The following is a 20,108-nucleotide window of genomic DNA, read 5'->3' as shown; positions in this document are numbered from 1 at the left end:
ATTATTACAACACCTTTACCTAACTCCTTCTCCCTACAACCTCCCCAACCCCACCAAAGAGATTAAACACTAGGCAGGTATGGTATAAATGCCCTGAGCTAACAAACAAAAAAACTGATTCTTGAATCTAAAACTAAGCTGTTAACCTTAATCTCAGTCTGTTTCCTTAATAAAAATGTCCCCACCTTGGGAAGTTTTAAGAATAAAGAAGGATCCACAAGGGGCACTGTCCAAAACGGCAACTGCATACCACCACAAGTGGCTATTTGAATTTAAACTTAATTTAAAAATTGAGTTCCTCAATTGCACTAGCCATACTTCAGGTGTACAACAGTCACACGTGACTAACAACTATCATATTGGACAGAGCAGATACAGGGCATTTCCCTCATCGCAGAAAGTTCTATTGTGCAGTACAAATGGTAAGTTTTCGTAAGTCACAAAGAGTATCACCATGCTACACCAACTTCTCTTACCACTTTTCTAGGAAAGAGAAATTCTGTCCTCTAGACTTTTAACAACATAAATCATTCAGGCAAAAGTCCAAAACTAGAGTAATGGTGTAAAATATTTTAAGCACTCCCAACAGCTCACATTACCACCTGAGAAGCAGGGCGGAGCAGCGGCAGTCACCGCCCTGGCACTACTTAACTGCAGCGCAGGAGGGGCTCTCCAACTTGTCCAAGTGGGCTAAAATCTAAAAAGGTGTGAACTTCGTTCCACTCCAGCAACTCATTTTTCCTACCTTAACCTAGATCCTAAAAAAGTGGTGTAAAGATCTGGTAATGTCCTCAAACTATTTCGATAAACAAATAGCATCAAGAGTAGGCAAAGGCACAATTTTCTAATGACCCAGTTTTCCAAATTGTTAAAATAGTATATAATTACAACAAAAATCCCGCAAAAAAAACCCACTTCTGGTAAACACACATAACTCTTCTTTAAACTAAACTCCTACATAATATATGTTACATTAAATTCATCCCCTGCCCTTTCTCTAGACAAATTATAGACAAGAAACATTCTGTAGACATTTTGACCAACTTAAAACAGTTCTTTAATCAGAAAACAGTTAACTAATATATGAAAAAAGGGCCCAATACGCAACAAAACTGAATTTTATTATTTTTTTTAAAGATTTTATTTATTTATTTGACAGAGAGAGACACAGCGAGAGAGGGAACACAAGCAGGGGGGAGTGGGAGAGGGAGAAGCAGGCTCCCTGCCAAGCAAGGAGCCTGATGCGGGGCTCGATCCCAGGACCCTGGGATCATGACCTGAGCTGAAGGGCAGACGCTTAACTGACTGAGCCACCCAGGCACCCCCAAAACTGAATTTTAGATATCAACTAAACTAGAACAAGCCAGGCAAATCCACTACAGAAACTTTCTGGGTTTCCTCTGAAAAATAAAGGCAAAAACATAGTTCATTACTTTGAAATTGAGGTTTCAAATATTTTAAAAATACAAACTAACTTCATTTCCTAAAGGAATTTACTACAAACAAGTATGGTACAACTAACAAAGTAGCAGCTCAAAAAGTGAATACTCCTGGAATGATTTAACAGTACCAACCCAGCAACACTTGGTTACAGGCATTAAAGTATGCCCAACTTTTCGTTGGGGGGCTTAAAATCAAGAGAGCTAACATACCATAAAAACTGAGGAAGCAGAAGGAATTTTTAAAAAGCAAATACTAACTATACTTTTGGTTAGCACAGTTTTCTTCATTCCTAATGTAATAGGACAACAAGAACATTCTATCCCCTTCTCTTTAGTAATTTTCACATTTTTTCTGCATATACCCTATCACAATAAACCCTTTAGCACTTCAATTTTAGCAATGAACGTAAAGGTTCTGCCCCACTATCACAACCAGGAAAAAAAAAAAGTGTAAAATGATTAATCAAAAAACGTTACTCTATGAATGGTTAAACTGTGGTACATCCCTATCACAGAATTCTACTCAACAATAAAAAGGAACAAAAAAAAAAATAAAAAAATAAAAAAAAAATAAAAATAAAAATAAAAAGGAACAAACTAGTATTGATACCCAACAACTTGGATGAATCTCAAGGAAATTATATGCATTAAAACAAGACAATCCTAAAAAGTTATATACTGTATGATTCTTTTCAGTAAACATTCATGAAATGACAAAATTATAGAAATAGAAAACAGAACAGTAGTGGCTGCCAGAGTTTGGGGGTAGAGGAGATGGAAAGCAGGTGGGAGGGTGTGGTTGTAAAAGGCAACAGAAGGATCCTTGTGCTGATGGAACCATTCTGCATACTGACTGTAGTGGGGGTTATGTAATTACAATTGCGATAACACTGCACAGAACTAAATACACACACAAATTACAAGTAAACTGGAGAAATATGAGTAAGATTGATAAAGGGTATCAATGTTATGATACTGAACTACAGTTTTGCAAGGTGTTAGCCCTGGGAAACTGGGTAAAGGGTACAAGGGATCTCTGTATTATTCCTTGAAACTACATGGGAATCTACAGTTATCTCAAAATAAAAAGTTTGATTTTTTAAAAACTGCGACCCTAACAATTGGGATAATTTCAATATGAACTGGATATTCCACAGTATTAGGGAATGACTGTTAACAGTATTATAGCTATACAGGACAATATCCTTATTCTCAGGAAATGCTTGCTGGTGCATTTATGGATGAAATATTATGTCTGCAACTTACTCTTCTGTGTATGGGAAAAGAGAGAAAGCAAATCTGGCAAAATGTTACATACTAAATTAAGGTAAAGGGTTTATGAGTGCTCCTTGTACTCTTCTATCAACTTTTCTACTTGAATTTTTTTCAAAAAAAGTTAAGGAGTAAGATTTAAGACACATTTTTGTCCTAAAACTATGTTTCAGTTCAACCTACACACCAGTTAGTCTTTCAAAAGATTTAAAAGTAGGAGTGCCTGGGTGGCTCAGTCGGTTGGGCGCCTGCCTTCAGCTCAGGTCATGATCCTGGGGTCCTGAGATCCAGCCCCGCCCCCGGGTCCCTGCTCAGCGGGAACCTGCTTCTCCCTTTCCCTCTGCTTCCCACTCCCCCGATTGTGCGCGCGCTCGCGCTCTCTCTCTCTTTTTCTGTGTCAGATAAGTAAATAAAATCTTTTAAAATAAATAAAGATTTAAAAGCAAATAAATCGTTCTATTTTTTAAAAAAAACCACGTGATAGTCCTATCTATACTCGTTATTCTTAAAACAAAACAAAACAAAACGGCAATAAGGATTTCAAAGGGAAAGAGTTACGTGGTATTGGATATGACTTTCCGGTAAGTTTTTCAACATAAATTGACTAAATCTGTAAGGCATATGGATACTTTTGTAAAATCAAAGTTAGTTCAACATGGATTACTCTTTCCTATTTCTAGAAGGCTGGATCCCCAAAATTGTTCTAGTTTTCAAATAAGTGAAGCAAATTAAAATTGTAAGGGATAACAGCTAACACTTTCATGCACACACTCCAAATTTTAAAAGTTTTAAGTTTGGCAAACAGTTAATTCTTTCATAAAGAAATGTTTGGATGAAGAGGCAACCCACACACTAAATGCCAAAACAAAAATGTGCCATGATGTATTAATTATAGCGCCAAGGCCACAAGATATATTTTACAACGTAAACTGTCCCTCCAAACATCACTGTATTTTATAGTATTCAAAAAAAAAAAGCAAACTGCACACGTTTGAAATGTAGGAAATAAGTGAGTTTGAGCTAGCGTCAATAAGATCCATCTCAAAAGTTCTTAAGTTGTCTTTGCTGCTAAATTTTTGCATCAGAGTTAATACGCTTCAGTCTCTGAGAAAATCCGTGTCTAGAACGTCTCAACCAGAAACTCTGTAACTTTTCACTTCCAACCGGACCGCCCCCTCGCAGTGGGCCCCACCTCCCGAGTAGGGTATGGGGTGGGGCTGTTTCCCGCTCGGAAACTAAGAAATAAATGTCTTTTCCCTACTCCATCCAGAAACGAGGGAAAAAGAGAGGCCGAGAATCTGCAGACTCGAGTATGAAACTAACTACAAGGAGGTAGTCGTTTAGTAAGCTTCCTTTCCTCTTCTGAACCCCTTCCTTCCCTCCTTCCAAGTCATTCAGTGACCCCGGGCCGGGCGGGGACAGGTGAATATCAAGAGAGGAAGAGGGAGGGACGGACGAAGGAGGGAGAGCCGCGCTTGGGCAATGAATGAGCTGTGCCGCATCCGCACCACCTGTTCCTTCCAAGGGTGCCACCCGGACCTGCCGGCAGTGTTACCGCACCACCCCGGCCGCGACTCCTGCCCGTGTTGCCAGCTTCCCTGCTAAAAGGCCGGGCCTGTCCTCTCCACTCGGGGCGGATGAAAACCCGCAGTCTAGAAGCTAGGAGAACGGGGCCTACTCCGGAACCACGGCCTCCGAAGCGTGGAGACAGGAGGAGGAAGCCCGTGGCCCGGGGCGCGCGGGGTGATGTGGGAACCACAGGGAGGGGACGAGGGGGTGCATTCGGCTTGACTAGGAGTATGAAGGCGGGGTTCCTGGCGGAGGTGGCCCGGTGCCCGCCGGGCCGAGGTTAGGGGTGACAGGCCCGTGTACCGGCTAAATCCTCCCCACTGCTTGCCCAGAGTCTCACACTTACCAAGATCCGCTTGAAGAGAGCGTTCTCCTTGGGCGGGAGGCTCACGGCCGGCATCGTTCCGGCTCCTCCCGCTGCTCCCGCCACCGCCCGGCTCGGTCAGTCTGTTTGTCCGACCGCCGCCGCCGCCGCCGCCGCCGTCCCCTGGCTGCTTCAGCCTTGACTGCCCCGATCTACCGCCGCCACCAAGCCTCGAGTGTCACCGCGTCGCCCAACCCCGACACCCCCTTCCCCTCGTTGTCTTTTTTCCTTTCTCACTTAACGCTGCCGCCGCCTCCCCCCCCACGGGTCTCCGTCGGCGGTTCACGTGGTAACTGAACAGACCGACAGAGGCAGCCAAAATGGCGGACGCGGAGGGCTTTCCCACCCGGGTCACACCTCCTAGCACGCAGGCGCGATGACCTCCTTTCCCCACCTCCTCTGTCCTAGAGCTTGCTGGGAAACCAGGAGGCCCGCGGGTGGGCGGAGGCCGCGAGGGTCGCGGCAGGCCCCGCCCATCCCTCGGTCGCAGCGAGTCTTGGAGGCCCCGGGGGAGAGCTAGGGGAGAGTCGCTAAGTGCTGTTCCGGCTGTCGCCAACTCAGAAATAGCCTTTCAGCTGTTTGCTGCCAAAGTGGCCTTTCATTCATTGGGTAGATTCTCCCAGCCTGTATGATCATACTTAGAGCCTGAAGTGCTAAAGTGCAGGTGTTCAAGAAGTTCTGCGTTTGATCGTGAAGTGCCTAATTAAGCAGCAGAGGCGGAAGGGAAATGAAGGCTTCACCCCAGGCGGGACTTGTAAACCAATACGGAAAGGAGAGGCTTAATGGAGTCTGAAAACCGTGAAAGAGTTTGACCAGTTAAATGGGCTGGCTGGAGTATCGGTGATTTAGTTTATTACTTAAGGTGAGCCTGGGAAGAGCCAGATCCTAAGTGCCGTATTTGCACTGCCAAAGACGCATCTGAAAGTTAAAATGTGTTTTATTTCATTGTTGAGTCCATACAATGAAGGGTTCACGACTGTTTGAGTCATCTTGGAGTAGAGTTCAGGGACACTGACTCCCCTGGAGCTGGGTAAAAGCTAGTGCTTAATATTGTGAGTGTTGAACTCCCCATCGCCAGAAATCCTCAGTTAAAAACCGGAGTATCAGGCAGGGATACTAGAGAACTGCTGCAGTAGGCAATATCAAACTAGATGACGAAGAGGATCTTTTCCATATATGTGTATATGTATAAGTAATTTCATGAACAATTGACAGTAAAGGGGCGCCTGGCTGGCTCAGTCCGTAGAGCATGTGACTCTTGATATCAGAGTGGTGAGTTTGAAACCCAATTTAGGCATGGAGCCTACTTAAAAAAATTTTTTTTAATTGACAGTAAAACTATTTTAAAGCTGGCATTCCATTGATGAGCTCCAATTTTTCCCTTGTGTGAGCCATTTTTACGCTTGATTATTTTTGACCATCTCTCTCCAGATGCTCAATTCCATCCGTAGCATTCTTTGCATCATGAATCTTTGCATTATATGTGCATTAACTTTGCTCTTTTAAATGTATTTACCCAGATATTTTACTGTTTCAGCTTGCACTTCTTTAATCCTCCCTAGAAGGTGTAAGGTGAGTGAGATATTTCCCATTGTAAAAATCTGGGACTAATGCTCGGGTTTTCTAGTTGCTATCTCAAATGTCCTCTTCTTTTGCCTGGATCATAAATTAGGTTTGGTGAATCAGATCCTGCAATTCCTTCAAATTCTGTTATCTTTGTTCAAAAGTTTCATTGAAAAAAGTATCTACAGGAAACCTGTATCTACAGATGTTTGAGTTTTGGAATACGGCCAGTTTTTTTAACCTTAACTTAAAAAAAAAAAAAAACTAAGAACAAACATAGAATTCATAAAAACAGTTGTCATTCAACGATAACGTTTGAACTTCACTGCCCCCAAGAGGTCTTTCTTTCAACCATCTCAGCTATTAAGAAGTAGAAAAGTTATCTAACTTACAGTGATAATTTTAGCTTCACTACCAATTTTGGTTTCCAAATCTCTGGCTTCATATCCAGAAGTTCCTACAGTAGTATTATTTGCTAAGGTTTTCTAAATTTCTCCTTTGAATAATATACTATTTTCCTCTTGAGGGAAGAAAATTTCTGATGTTTGAAACAAACACTAGTCCCCACCAAAGGCTGAATACCTGAATAGATGAGACAACAGTATAGTTTGGCAAATGTTACCTTCTTTTTGGCTGATAACAAATTTTTAAGACTCAGTGAATACTAGGGCGCCTGGGTGGCTCAGATGGTTGGGCGTCTGCCTTTGGCTCAGGTCATGGTCCCAGGGTCCTGGGATCGAGTCCCGCATTGGGCTCCCTGCTCAGTGGGGAGCCTGCTTCTCCCTCTGCCTCTCTCTCTCTGTCTCTTATGAATAAATAAAAAATCTTAAAAAAAAAAAAAAAGACTCAGTGAATACTAGTTTGCATTGACATTTATCTGAGTCATTTCCTAGTTAAAATGCACCAATAGATAACAGTTGGACCATACAGTCCATGATTTGATAGCCTGAACTCAATAATAAAATACCTGCTCTCACAGATCACCACTGTTTGACTAACAGATCCTATTTAACCTGTATGCTGTCATTGAGAGCTATGCAGGAAATTAACATATCCAAGGCTGGAAGATGACAGATGATGAGGATGGTGGTGATGATGATGATGATGATGATGTTTATTTCATTCATCGTACCCTACGTATTTGCATATCACTATTGCCAAAGTGCCTCTTCACAAGAAAAATTAACCATAAATAAATATATAAATAAATAACCTCCAAACTTTAACTCTACAAAAGGGATATGTAGAGTGAAAATTCCCCATCTCCTTTTATGTAAGATGTTCTCTATCAACACTTTTATGCCTTAATCATTAAGTATTTAAATTTTATAGAAATACAACATAAGGGGTACCTCGGTGGCTCAGTCGTTAAGCGTCTGCCTTCAGCTCAGGTCATGATCCCAGGGTCCTGGGATCGAGCCCCACATCAGGCTCCCTGCTCTGCGGGAAGCCTGCTTCTCCCTCTCCCGCTCCCCCTGCTTGTGTTCCCTCTCTCACTGTGTCTTTCTGTGTCAAATAAATAAAATCTTAAAAAAAAAAATACAACATAAAACAAGTCTATATATTTGTCACCCAGATTTAACAAATGTTAACATTTTGTAATTGCTTCTGATTGTTTTTTAAATAAAAATTTGCATATACTTGAGGCGCCTGGGTGGCTCAGTCAGTCAAGCCTCTCCCTTTGGCTTGGGTCATGATCTCAGGGTCCTGGGATCGAGCCCAACATGAGGCCTGCATCGACTCCCTGCTCAGCAGGGAGTCTGCTTCTCCCTCTCCCTCTACCCCTCCCCACTGCTCGTTCTCTCTGTCTCTCTCTCTCCCTCAAATAAATAAATAAAATCTTTTTTAAAAATTTGCAGATATGGGGCGCCTGGGTGGCTCAGTCAGTGAAGCGTCTGCCTTCAGCTCAGGTCATGATCTTGAAGTCCTGGGATCAAGCCCCACATTGGGCTCCCCACTCAGCTGGGAGTCTGCTTCTCCATCTGCCTCTCCCCCTGCTCATCCTCTGCCTCTCCCTCTCAAATAAATAAATAAAATCTTTAAAAAAAATAAATAAAAAAATTTTAAAAATTTGCCAATATATCAGGAACTGCATCCCTCTTCAGATCCTGGATTTGATGTATGATATTTTCATGCATCATAAATCAATAAACATATATGTAGTGATCTTATATTTTATACTGTTTTCAACTTTTGCTCTTCTTTAACCCTCCCTAGGAATGAGAAGTGTGAGTTGAGTAAGATGTTGCCTAGTGGAAAAGTCTGGGACTAGAACTGTGGTTTTCTAGCTGCTAACTCAAATCCTCTCTCCTTTTGCCTGGGTCATAAAGAAAGTTTTAGCATTCAAATTCTGGAAATGGTTTAATGAATGTCATGTCACAGCTTCTACCAAAATATCATAGCTACTAGCTCCTGGCTGGAATTGCTTCAACAAGATGGAGTTTCACCTACAGCTGCCTACTCTAAGTGTAGGGTTCCATCAACTCTAACATGCTGAGAGGAATGTGCTTATATTTCATCACTTTCCTAAAATATACACTAGTAAAAGGATACAGGGACCAAAAGAACAAACCAACCTTTTTCCAACAGCAGTACTGAAATTAGTAATTTGCTAACTGGCTCTGTATGCTCTGACTAAATATGGCTTCTGTTTCAACTTGTTGGATACTAGCAAAAGCTGTGTCAGGACAAGCTTCCAAAGAATGATGTAGAAAGAATATTCAACTGTCAGGTTGCTGAGTGGACAAGAAGTTGAGAACCAACAACTGACTCAGCATATTAGTTGGGTGGTTTGCTTACTTGAGCATGAGTCTAGGAGGCTCAAACTAGGTTACAAATTATAATGTGACTCACAGTTTAGCGATCCAGGTAGCCATAAGTTGCATGTAAAAATGAACCAGAAAGTATAGTACATTATTTTACTCTTTGGTCAATAATTTTTGGTTAAATTTTTTTCCCAGTAATATTGCTAAAAAATATATAAAAGTGGACACTTAGTTAGTAGAGCATGCTACTCTTGATCATGGAGTGGTGAGTTCAAGACCCACGTTGGGCATAGAGCTTAAAAAAATTTTTTTTTAAGAAAAAGAAAATATAGAGGGAGAAAAGATTTGCTAACATTCGTTGTGCTTTTAAAATGATCTTAAATGGCATTAAGTTTAAAGGATTAAATTATTAAAATTCATTATTTCTTTTACTTATATAGATGTTTACATGGTCTTTAGACATCAGATTGAATTGAGAAGTGAATGCACAAAATCTGGCTCAATTATGAAAGATAAAACCTATTGTCAGTACAATGTCTTTGGTAGACCGGCAAAAACGAGTTGTTTGCAACTACCAGACTCTTTGTAAGCTTCCCAAGGACCATACAGGATAGGTTTTATGTTATAGCTATAAAACTGAGGTGTAGAGAGATTAAGTAATTTGCCTAAAAATCAAAAGCTAAAAAATGATCTACAGGAATGGCGTTTTAAACTTGACTCTTTGAACCCTGTTTTACAGCTCACGGCCTCAGGGGACTGTCCAAGTCTGTTAGGTGGGCTAATGAGGATCACTAGATCTGGGGTCAGAAGACCTCAGTCTGAATCTCACCTTCCCCAGCTGTGGGATCCTGAGCCTGAGCTGGTCAGGGCACTTCCAAAACACGAAGATTCTCTTTTCCTCACAGCGTTGTGAAGCTCTACTAAGATAGTGCGTGTGAACAGACTTTGGGAGTTGTGGGAAGTCTCTTCAAATATATGGTATGTCACCTTGGATGAGTAAGTTGCCTTTGAACTTCATCTGTAAACTGAGGATAATAAGGTATATCAGGCGGTGGTTGTGAAGATGAAATGAGACGATGCATGTAAACCATATGATGGATGCATAATGTACAGTGTCTGGAACACAGAATTCAAAGTGCTAGTTGTTACTCAACACAGCACTCCATTTTCAGTTTTCTGGCTCATGTAGCAAGATTTTAGTAAATCTCAGGGGCGCCCGTGTGGCTCAGTCGTTAAGCGTCTGCCTGCGGCTCAGGTCATGATCCCAGGGTCCTGGGATCCAGCCCCGCATCGGGCTCCCTGCTCTGCGGGAAAGCCTGCTTCTCCTCCCACGCCCCCTGCTTGCGTTCCCTCTCGCTGTGTCTCTCTCTGTCAAATAAATAAAATCTTAAAAAAAAAAAAAGATTTTAGTAAATCTCTTGAGTATCCCTGGGGCAGGGGCCTGAAATTCTCATGGGACAGCGAAATGGATAAACTACCCCTTACCCCTTTTAATCATTTCCTCCCAAACCCCATTTTACAAACGGATGATGAGACCAGGAGAGCTAGAGTACCAGGCAATAACCACGATTCTCGAGTTAACACCTCTACTTAGTAGCGCGGCTGCGTAGCTAGCGAATCCCGCACTTCGTTCCGCCAGGGGGCGCTCGAGTGAGCGCCGACTCCAGGGGACACGGGGTTGCGGAAAGGCGGAGCCCTGCCTGGCAAGATGGCGCTGCCCGCGTTGTTGCGCCCGTTCTCCAAGCTGTTGGCTCCTGCCAGGCTCCCAAGCGGCTGTGAGTGTCCCTCTCCGCTCAGGCCCACCCGACCTTGCTGTCTGCCACTCCCAGGGTGAACCCAGCCCTCGGGGGCAGGGGGCGTTTGGGCCCGGGCTCGTCCTGCAGTGACCTTCGCCGGCCTGCGTCCCAGATCCCAGCCCTGACTCTAGGCTCCCCATCACCCGCCGCCGACCCCCCTCTTAGTGCCGACAACTCTTGGTCTCTACGAATGGACTCTGGGTTCCCCCCTACCAACCCGCCGCAGGTTGGGTCCTGCAGACCCTCTTGGTGCCGCTTCCCGCCAACTCGAGGGCCCTCTGAGGCTCCGCAAAAGCCGGTTTACGAGGCTTTGAGGGCGTCTTGGAGGACAGGGGCCACTCGGTCTGGCTGTGCCGGTGGCTCAGTGCGAGTTAACTTGACCTTTCTGAACCTCTGTTTCCGAGGCTGTTTAAGCGGGGGAGAGAGGGGTTGAAGAGAGAATTAAATGGAATAATACACACGTAAATGTTAGGTTTTTCAGTACAAGGCGATACGTTATCGATTTACACTGTCCCCTTTCAGCGTCAGCGCGATCAAAGTTCTACATTCGGGAGCCGCCACATGACAGACCTGACTGGCTGAAAGTTGGACTGACCTTGGGCACCTCCGCCTTCTTGTGGATCTATGTGAGTTTTTTACTCCCTTGATGTCGTGTGACCCCAACACAGTGGGGAGGAGAAATGTCAGTGTGAGATTGTTGCTGAGCTTATCTCCCATCCAGTTGGAGATTTATGTAATTGGAAAGTATAACGGAAATCCCAAAGACTGAAAAGACATATTAAAGTTTTCCGCAGCATCGAGAAAATATGATGAGGCTGAAACTTACCTCATTCATTGTTAATGAGCATGGTTTTATGATGAATGGCAATTTTACTATTGTTATTTACTTGCTAATGAGGATGGGAGCTGGTTGGGTTTTATGAAGACACTTTTTTTTTCAGATGCCATAGGGACAAATCATCAATGGACAAGCTATACAAATTAAGTCCCGCTAGACTTCCAAAACATAAGATTTTAATCAATGTTTGCATAAATACGTTGTTGGAAATTGTACTTAGTGTGTAGCAGCCTTTTTTTTTGTCTTTACAGTATGCCAAATGCTTTACATGTAAAAACTCATTTAATCTTTTCAACAACACTGTATAGTAGGTAATATTATTGTTGACTTTTTATAAAGAAAACACTTGGGGAAATTAGTTTGCTAAACCCACTTCTCCCTGACTTCAGAATTACACTATAGACCATTATGAAATACTGCCTCTCTGTAGATAAATTTTCTTGAAGTTGACTAAAAGTCTGTGTGCTATATTAGTATTTAAAAAATATTTTTTTTGTCTCTAATAGGTTAGGGCTTTCTCCACTGCCTCCCACCTCCAATTCTTAGATCTCTTATTTTGGATTTTCTCATTAAAATGGCTTGTTGATGGGGCGCCTGGGTGGCTTAGTCGTTAAACATCTGCCTTTGGCTCGGGTCATGATCCCGGAGTCCTGGGATCTAGCCCTGCATTGGGCTCCCTGCGCAGCGGGGAGCCTGCTTCTCCCTCTCCCTCTGCCTGCCACTCCCCCTGCTTGTGCTCTTTGTCAAATAAATAAAATAAAATCTTAAAAAAAAAAAAAGTCTTGTTGATAAGGAGTAAGAGATGTTGAAAGTCATTTACAACATAACAACAGTAACTAATCCTTTTTAAAATAATATTTGTCATAATGAAGTTTTAATTTAAAGTTTTCCCCAAAAAAGCTTGATTGCTGCTGAGAACTCTTACTGAAATTGGATCTTTGATTGCAGCAAATGTCACCCCATATCAACCATTGTTTTGGTTGCATATTCTGTCAGACAGTGGTTCTAAGAAAGTGTCTATCTCCCGTGACATCTAATTAATACACATATAGTTGGGGGATGGGATTGGTCACTCATAGTATCAAACTTCTAAGGTTAGAAGTATGCCACACCAAGCAACCAGCCTGGACCTCATTTAATACTCAGTTCTGGTTGGTTGTATATTGGTTTAGCTCCTCTATGGTAAGTTATTCTATTACATTAATTACCCACTGAATGAGTGCTCGCTTCGGCAGCACATATAATAATAATCACCCACTGAATGAAATAATTTATTTGGCAGAAGTTGAATTTAAAATCGTAAGGGGGCGCCTGGGTGGCTCAGTCGTTAAGCGTCTGCCTTGGGCGCAGGTCATGATCTCAGGGTCCTGGATTTGAGCCCCATATCGGGCTCCCTGCTCAGTGGGGAGTCTGCTTCTCCCTCTGCCTGCCGCTCCCCCTGCTTGTGTGCTCTCTCTCTCTGACAAATGAATAAATAAAATCTTAAAAAAAACAAAAAACAAAAAACCTTTCTTTAAAAAAAAGGAAAAGAAGGAAACCTGGGTAGCCCAGTCAGTTAAGCGTCTGCCTTCAGCTCAAGTCATGATCCCAGGGTCCTGGAATTGAGTCCCACTTCGGGCTCCTTGCTCAGCAGGGAGCTGCTTCTCCCTCTGCCTGCTGCTCCCCCTGCTTATGCTCTCTCTCTCTCTCTGACAAATAAATAAAATCTTTAAGAAAAAAGACAAAGAAAAGCAAATCCAGGCCCCAGTGCCCCCATGCCCTCCCTCACCCCTAGAATAGTTGTAATTCTTTTACAACTTACAATTCTTATTCCTCTTGTATACCTCTTATATACCAAATATAAGTATCATTGGTTAGCCTCTTTAAGTTGCCAGGAAGATTACATTTCTAATTTTAATTGTTACCTACTTCTAGCTCATCAAACAACATAATGAAGATGTTTTAGAGTATAAAAGAAGAAATGGGTTGGAATAAACTATTGAAATACTAATATGGTAAGTATGCAGTTTTATAGGATTAATTAATTATGCAAGTTAATTTGACCTCTTTCTAAATAATGTATTTTGGTTGGTTTTTTTTTATTGGGTTTATACTTTTTTTAAGTTTATTCTTTTTTTTTTTTTTAGTAATCTCTACACCCAACGTCAGGCTTGAACTCACAACCCTGAGATCAAGTTGCATGCTCCTCCAGCTAAGCCAGCCAGGCTCCCCTATTGAGTTTGTACTTTTTAGCACTGATATTCCTGCCTGTGACAAATTTATGAATTTTAATACCTTAGCTGAAGCATCTCTCAGCATAATCATTTTTTAGCATCATTTGTAATCATTATGCTTTGACTGTGTTCAAAGAAAGTTGTGTTTAAGAATGAAACCAAAATCGGGATGCCTGGGTGGCTCAGTCAGTTAAGCGTCTGCCTTCGGCTCAGGTCATGATCCCAGGGTCCTGGGATCGAGTCCCACATTGGGTTCCTTGCGCAGTGGGGAGCCTGCTTCTCTGCCTGTCATTGCCCCTGCTTGTGTGCGTGCATGCGCACGCACTCTCACCCTCTCTCTTGTTCTCTCTGACAAATAAATAAAATCTTAAAAAAAACAAAGAATGAAACCAAAATCATATCATTTTTGTAAATCTGATGGTACTCTACACAGTGACTTCATAACACTGAAGACAGGTTTGTGTATGTATTTCTTAATATCTGTTATATACGACACCTGAGTGTAAATTCCATGAGAACAGAAACCCTATTTTATTAACCATAATGTACTCAGCAAATTGCCCAGGCACTTAGTTAGCTAATCAAGAGATAAACATGAAATAAGATATGCTTTTGCTACTCTCTTATAGGTCACATAAAATATGTTTTGCTAAAACTTAAATAAAATGAAGGGTTGATACTCTTTATGGATTTGTTTTCTAACTTTCCCAGATGCCCAGAAATTATTCAAAATGGTCTAATTTTAATATTATTTCTGCTAGTTAATGCTATAGTTTTATTTTTTTTTTCTTCATTATAGGTATGCTCCATATAGTGATTATACTAGTTCCTTTGGATTCACCAATCTGTTGAGTTGTAAACGCGAGAGAAAAAGTTATATGTGAATGTATGTCAAATCAGCATTTGTGTTTTGCATCATTAAATGAAAAAATAAAAATATTTCTGTATTCTTCAAATTATATATGTTGTGGCTATGTAGTGAATGTCAGTTCTAAAGTGTATTATTAGAAGTATTTTGATGTGGAAAGTACCATCTGATAACAGGGTCAATGGTAATTAAGGACACATTGGTAAGAAAACTTGTTAAGGAGATGGATTAAAAATCACCGCTGAAGGATTTACTCCTTATGTCAACTTTTTTTTTCCTTGTATCAACTTTTAATTTCTATTCCAAATATTCTTGAGTGTGTCAGGGTGATAGAACTACTTTATTATTCAAAATACTAAAGAACCCGGGGCGCCTGGGTGGCTCAGTCGTTAAGCGTCTGCCTTCGGCTCAGGTCATGATCCCAGGGTCTTGGGATCGAGTCCCACATCGGGCTCCCTGCTCAGCGGGAAGCCTGCTTCTCCCTCTCCCACTCTCCCTGCTTGTGTTCCCTCTCTCGCTGTGTCTCTCTCTGTCAAATAAATAAATAAAATCTTTAAAAAACAAAAACAAAAAACTAAAGAACCTAAATACTGTTTTCTTCTAGAGAAGCCAGTCTGGTAAGTCAGAAAGGAAAGGTGAATCTTTTTATTACTAGAGTTTGTTCTCACTCCATTTCCTTGAATTTGAATGATTGCCATTTGGATGACTTTTGTACTCACCATTTACGGCACCAGTTTGTTGTTCCTTTTTGTAATATGACTTAGCAAACTCCTAAGAAAAGAGGGAAGAGGAGAGAGGGTTAATAGACACAAAATAAAATACACTTCATTTATCCCTCATCAAAATCCTTTCTTGTGGGGGGGGGGGGGCGGGCGGGCCGGGGAGAGGCTTTCTTGTGTATCAGTTAAAATTTATTTATGTGCCACTTCATTCACTTGTGATTTAAACAGTGTACACACATTTGAAGATTCATTATTTAAGTCTCCATTCTGACATTAAGTGGAAAGATTTACTGCATTGTAATTGGTTTTGTGTGTGTTTGGGGCTGTGGCCAACACTTACTCTGGGAGATTCATCACCTAATATCTTTGGAAGTCACTTCTGAACATAAATTCAGAATTAACATTATTTCAGATTATTTAATGCAAATTCAGTTAAAAGCCAGATATAATACTATGAACTTTTGTTAGTTTGGAGCTCTAGCTGATAGAGCTGGAAAGGACCTTAGGGGTTATACAGACCAATCTCATTAATTATACAAATGCAAAAACCGGAGGTGAAGAGTGATTTGCCCAACAAAACTGTGGTAGATGTGATAGATTCCAGAGATGACTACTGCCTACTCTTTGGAATCTGTGATATGTTAGATTAAATGGCCAAGGGGGATTAAGATTACAGATGGAATTAAGTTTGCTAATCACTAAGTTTGACACTTAAAGGGGGAGATTATCCTGGATTATTTGGTTGGGCCCAGTGAAATCACAAGGGTCCATATAAGTGGAAGGGGGAGGCAGAAGAGTGTGTCAGTGATGTGATGTGAAAAAGACTCAGCTGGCCGTTGCTAGCTTTTGAAGGTGGAAAGGGGCCAAGAGCCAAGGAATGGAAAAGTCACATTCTCCCTTGGAGCCTCCCGGAAGGAACACAGTCCTGCTGACACCTTAATTTTAGCCCAGTGAGAACTGTGATGGCTTTCTCACCTAAAACAAAAACAAAAACAAAAAAAACCTTGTAAGGTAATAAATTTGTGTTGTTTTAAAACACTGTTGTAGCAGCAGTAGGGAACTAATGTCCTCACACAGTAAAACAAGAAGTCAGGTATCAACTCACAAATCAAGGCACTAAAAGAAACATGTAAAAATACATCTGCCGAAAGGGAATTGAAAACTCTAAGACACTTGAAATTCCAGAAACTGGCAACCTCAGTTGGAAATAAATTATAAACAATATCAACTGTATGTCAGGCCCTGCAAACATAGCTACCCTGTGTGGACTTGCATCTTGACTATGCCTGTATGACTCCAGGGGGAGCCATTCCTGAAGACCCGGCTGTCCAGAAGAACTTTTCTGTATTGATGGAAATGTTTTGTCTGCTATCCACTAGCCCCTTGTGGATATTGAGCATTTGGAATGTGATTAATGTGACTGCATTTTGAATATTTCATTTTCATTTATTTGAATAGCCACATGAGGCTGGTGGCTGCTTTATTGGATAGCACAGATGTAAATTATTCTTTGAGTAACCTAGAGTTGTGCATATAGTGGCGCTGGTGGAAATGCTTTCTAAGTTAAATACTGAAACCTAACTCAAACTGTGTGAAGCTAAAAAAAAAAAAAAAAAGGTTATGAGGATGCAGAGTGACCCACAGACACCAAAAACAGGAATGCACCTGGGCCCAGTAATAAGGGGTCTGGAACTCAAACGTTATCAAGACTCTTGCTCTTAGCCCTGCTGTCTGTTTTCTTTACCCAATTTTCTTTTCTAACCTAATTCATATTGTAATAGGCCACGGTCAGTAGTTACTAGATTTACATCTTAGTTGAAGAGTGTGGTTGGACCAAACAAGAATCATTCTAATTCTAAATTCCCAAGAGGAATTGTGGTCAAATTATGGTTTCTTTAGTAATAATGTAAGAGAGTTTCCATAAAAAAGAAGATGCAGACAAAATCCTTTGTCAAATACAGTCAAGATTTTTATCAGATCAAAATCAGGGGCGCCTGGGTGGCTCAGTGGTTAAGTGTCTGCCTTCAGCTCAGGTCATGATCCCAGGGTCCTGGGATTGAGCCTCGCATCAGGCTCCCTGCTAAGTGGGAAGCCTGTTTCTCCCTCTCCCACTCCCCTTGCTTGTGTTCCCTCTCTCGCTGTCTCTCTCTCTGTCAATTAAATAAATCTTTAAAAAAATTTAAAAATAGGTAGACCTTTTTTCAGATTTAGTAGCTGTGAGGTAGTCATTTAGTTATTTATTCATTCATTCATTCATTTTTAAGTAAGCTCTACCTCCAATGTGGGGCTTGAACTCACAACCCTGAGATCAAGAGTTGCATGCTCTTCCGACGGAGCCAGCTAGGTGCCCCTAAATTATTTTAAGTTGCCATGGAAAAAACAGGCTATATAAACTCAGTTGCAAGTATAGGAAGTAATAGGTTGGATTGTGTCCCCCAAAAGATATGTTGTAGTCCTAACCCTCAGTATCTCAGAATGTGACCTTATTTGGAAATACGGTAGTTGCAGATATAATTAGTTAAGATGAGCTCATACAGGCCTAGAGTGGATCCTTAATCTAATATGACTGGTATATTTATGAGAAGAGACACAGACACACAGAGAGATGACCGCCATGTAATGATAGAGGCAGAGATTGATTGGAGTGATGCATCCACAAGCCAAGGATTACCAACAAACTCAGAAGCTGGAAAAGGCAAGGAAGGATTCTCCCCTACTAGTTTCAGAGCAGGTGTGGCCCAGCTGACACCTTGATTTCAGACTTTGAGTGCCCCAAACTGTGAGAATCTATTTCTGTTGTCCTAAGCCATCCAAATTTGTACAGATTATACCCTAAGGATTTAGTGTTAAGAAAAACAAAGCTGTGAGGCGCCTGGATGGTTCGGTCGGTTAAGCGTCCCACTCTTAATTTCAGCTCAGGTAATGATCTCAGGGTCCTGGGATCCAGCCTTGCTTCGGCTCCCTGCTCAGCGGGGGGTCTGCTGCTCCCTCTCCCTCTGCTCCTCCCCCCATTTGTGTCCTCTCTCTCTCTCTCTCTCTCTCAAATAAATAAAATCTTAAGAAAGAAAAAAAGAAAAGCTTTTTCTAACTTCTGGTGGAGCCCAGGAAATCACTCAGTCTTTGAAAATTGCTTTTAATTTATAGCACTTAAGCCTTGAGTAAGTATGATTAATATTGCCAATAGAGGACCCTTACAATATGTTTTCAAGACTAATATCTTCTTTGTCAGCAATCACAATTAGGTGGGAGTCCATCTTAGGTAAGCCAAATTGTCCCTGACCCTTGATTCTTGTTTTCCCAACCAGACCAAGAAAAATGTCAAGGACGTGCTCAAGGGCAGTATTATAAACAACGTGACCGACAGCTGGGAAATTATTGTCTGAGCTTCTCAGTCTTCTATAGCAAAGACCTATGCTAAAATTCTCTTGCATTTGGGAGAAACAGCTTGTGACAGAGTGAATTTGACAACTCAAGGACATGTCTTCTCATGTCCTCATGGGAAATGTTTCATCAAGATGTGAAGAGTTGGCCATCAAAATGGAAAGCCACATATTCTACAGGAGCAGTAGAGTGGGTAGAAAATGCCCTCTGATCCAAGAGGCCTTGAGCTTGGGGCGCCCCGGCTGGCTCAGTCAGTGGAGCATGAGGCTCTTGATTTCAGGACTGTGAGTTCAAGCCCCATGCTGGGCACAGAGCTTACGTGAAAAAAAAAAAGAAAAAAGAAATGAGAGGCATCAAGCTTTTAACTAAGATGAATAGGACCTGGAGAATGGCACTATTTAACTCATGATTCTTACCTCTCCCAGCTGGCATGGCCACATCCAACCTAGAGGACATGGTAGGCTCCCCACTAGATCATACCATCTGATAAGAGAGTGGAACACAATGGATCCTGGGACACGTGCGTTGAAAGGCAGCAGAATATGGTAAAAGGAGCCTTGAGCTCCAGCTGGGCTGGAAGTCAGAATCTAGCACTGCCTCCTCCAACTAGAGGAGCACATTTCATACCTAATGTGCTTTAGAGCTCACACCCAACTCTCTATATAAAGGAATGGTCCACATTTTACTCAGACCAGTAAAATAGACCAGGTATCTAACTCCCAAACTCATACTTTTTTTTTTAAGATTTTTTATTTATTTATTTGAGAGACAGAGCACAAGCAGGGAGAGCAGCAGAGGGAGAGGGAGAAGCAGGCTCCCCGCTGAGCAAGGAGCCAATTCGGGGCTGGATCTCAGGACCCCGGGATCATGACCTGAGGCGAAGGCAGACTCTTGACCGACTGAGCCACCCAGGCACCCCCCAAACTCATACTTTTTTTTTTTTTTTTAAAGATTTTATTTATTTAACAGAGAGAGCACGAGCAGGAGAAGCGGCAGGCAGAGGGAGAAGCAGGCTCCAGGGAGCCCAATGTGGGGCTCAATCCCAAAACTCTGGGATCATGACCCCAGCCGATCGGCAGACTCTTAACCAACTGAGTCACCCAGGCGTCCCAACCAAACTCATATTCTTTTTTTTTTTTTTAAGATTTTATTTATTTGTCAGAGAGAGCACAAGCAGGGGGAGCGGCAGGCAGAGAGAGAAACAGGCTCCCTGCTGAGCAGGGAGCCCTATGCGGGGCTCGATCCCAGGACACCGGGATCATGACCTGAGCCGGAGGCAGACGCTTAACGACTGAGCCACCCAGGCGTCCCCCAA

At 42.0% G+C, this 20,108-nt stretch overlaps 2 protein-coding genes and 1 long non-coding RNA gene across 7 annotated transcripts in view; 2 read left to right on the top strand and 1 right to left on the bottom strand.

The window, feature by feature from the left end:
• The window catches only part of NAA15 (N-alpha-acetyltransferase 15, NatA auxiliary subunit), a 79,955-nt gene extending 74,965 nt beyond the window's left edge, over positions 1-4,990 (bottom strand). For 2 of the 4 annotated variants that reach the window (XM_036078958.2, XM_078069245.1), the window contains exon 1: positions 4,630-4,985. In XM_036078958.2, the coding sequence (XP_035934851.2) occupies positions 4,630-4,683 (54 nt within the window). In that variant the 5' untranslated portion in view covers positions 4,684-4,985. Of the gene's footprint in view, positions 1-4,629 lie in introns of all 4 variants that reach the window. The other 2 variants (XR_013446468.1, XM_078069243.1) reach the window with 2 other exon arrangements.
• An 81-nt stretch (positions 4,991-5,071) lies between these two features.
• On the top strand, positions 5,072-8,272 carry LOC118527243 (uncharacterized). Its single transcript, XR_004913029.2, has 3 exons — positions 5,072-5,509; positions 6,185-6,219; positions 8,070-8,272. It is a non-coding gene; the product is annotated as an uncharacterized LOC118527243 (long non-coding RNA).
• Positions 8,273-10,604: 2,332 nt separating this feature from the next.
• On the top strand, positions 10,605-14,943 carry NDUFC1 (NADH:ubiquinone oxidoreductase subunit C1). Of its 2 annotated transcripts, none has more exons than XM_036078968.2 (4): positions 10,605-10,750; positions 11,294-11,397; positions 13,524-13,603; positions 14,622-14,943. In XM_036078968.2, the coding sequence occupies exons 1-3, from the start codon at positions 10,684-10,686 to the stop codon at positions 13,581-13,583; spliced, it is 231 nt and encodes a 76-aa protein (XP_035934861.1). In that variant the 5' UTR covers positions 10,605-10,683; the 3' UTR covers positions 13,584-13,603; positions 14,622-14,943. The 2 variants fall into 2 exon arrangements, with proteins under 2 accessions (XP_035934861.1, XP_077925377.1); XM_078069251.1 differs by lacking the exon at positions 14,622-14,943 and adding an exon at positions 13,736-14,217.
• The last annotated feature ends 5,165 nt before the right edge of the window (positions 14,944-20,108 follow it).

This window comes from Halichoerus grypus, chromosome 3 (assembly GCF_964656455.1).
Source record: "Halichoerus grypus chromosome 3, mHalGry1.hap1.1, whole genome shotgun sequence".
In the NCBI taxonomy this organism is placed as follows: Eukaryota; Metazoa; Chordata; class Mammalia; order Carnivora; family Phocidae; genus Halichoerus; species Halichoerus grypus.
The sequence above is the reverse complement of the archived record's forward strand: the minus strand, read 5'-3'. Positions and strand labels throughout refer to the sequence as shown.

Coding starts and splice junctions, on each gene's coding strand:
- NDUFC1 (XM_036078968.2), top strand. CDS start 10,684: ATGGCGCTGCCCGCGTTGTTGCGCCCGTTCTCCAAGCTGTTGGCTCCT. Junction 10,751..11,293: donor TGCCAGGCTCCCAAGCGGCT/GTGAGTGTCCCT, acceptor GTCCCCTTTCAG/CGTCAGCGCGATCAAAGTTC. Junction 11,398..13,523: donor CCGCCTTCTTGTGGATCTAT/GTGAGTTTTTTA, acceptor ACCTACTTCTAG/CTCATCAAACAACATAATGA.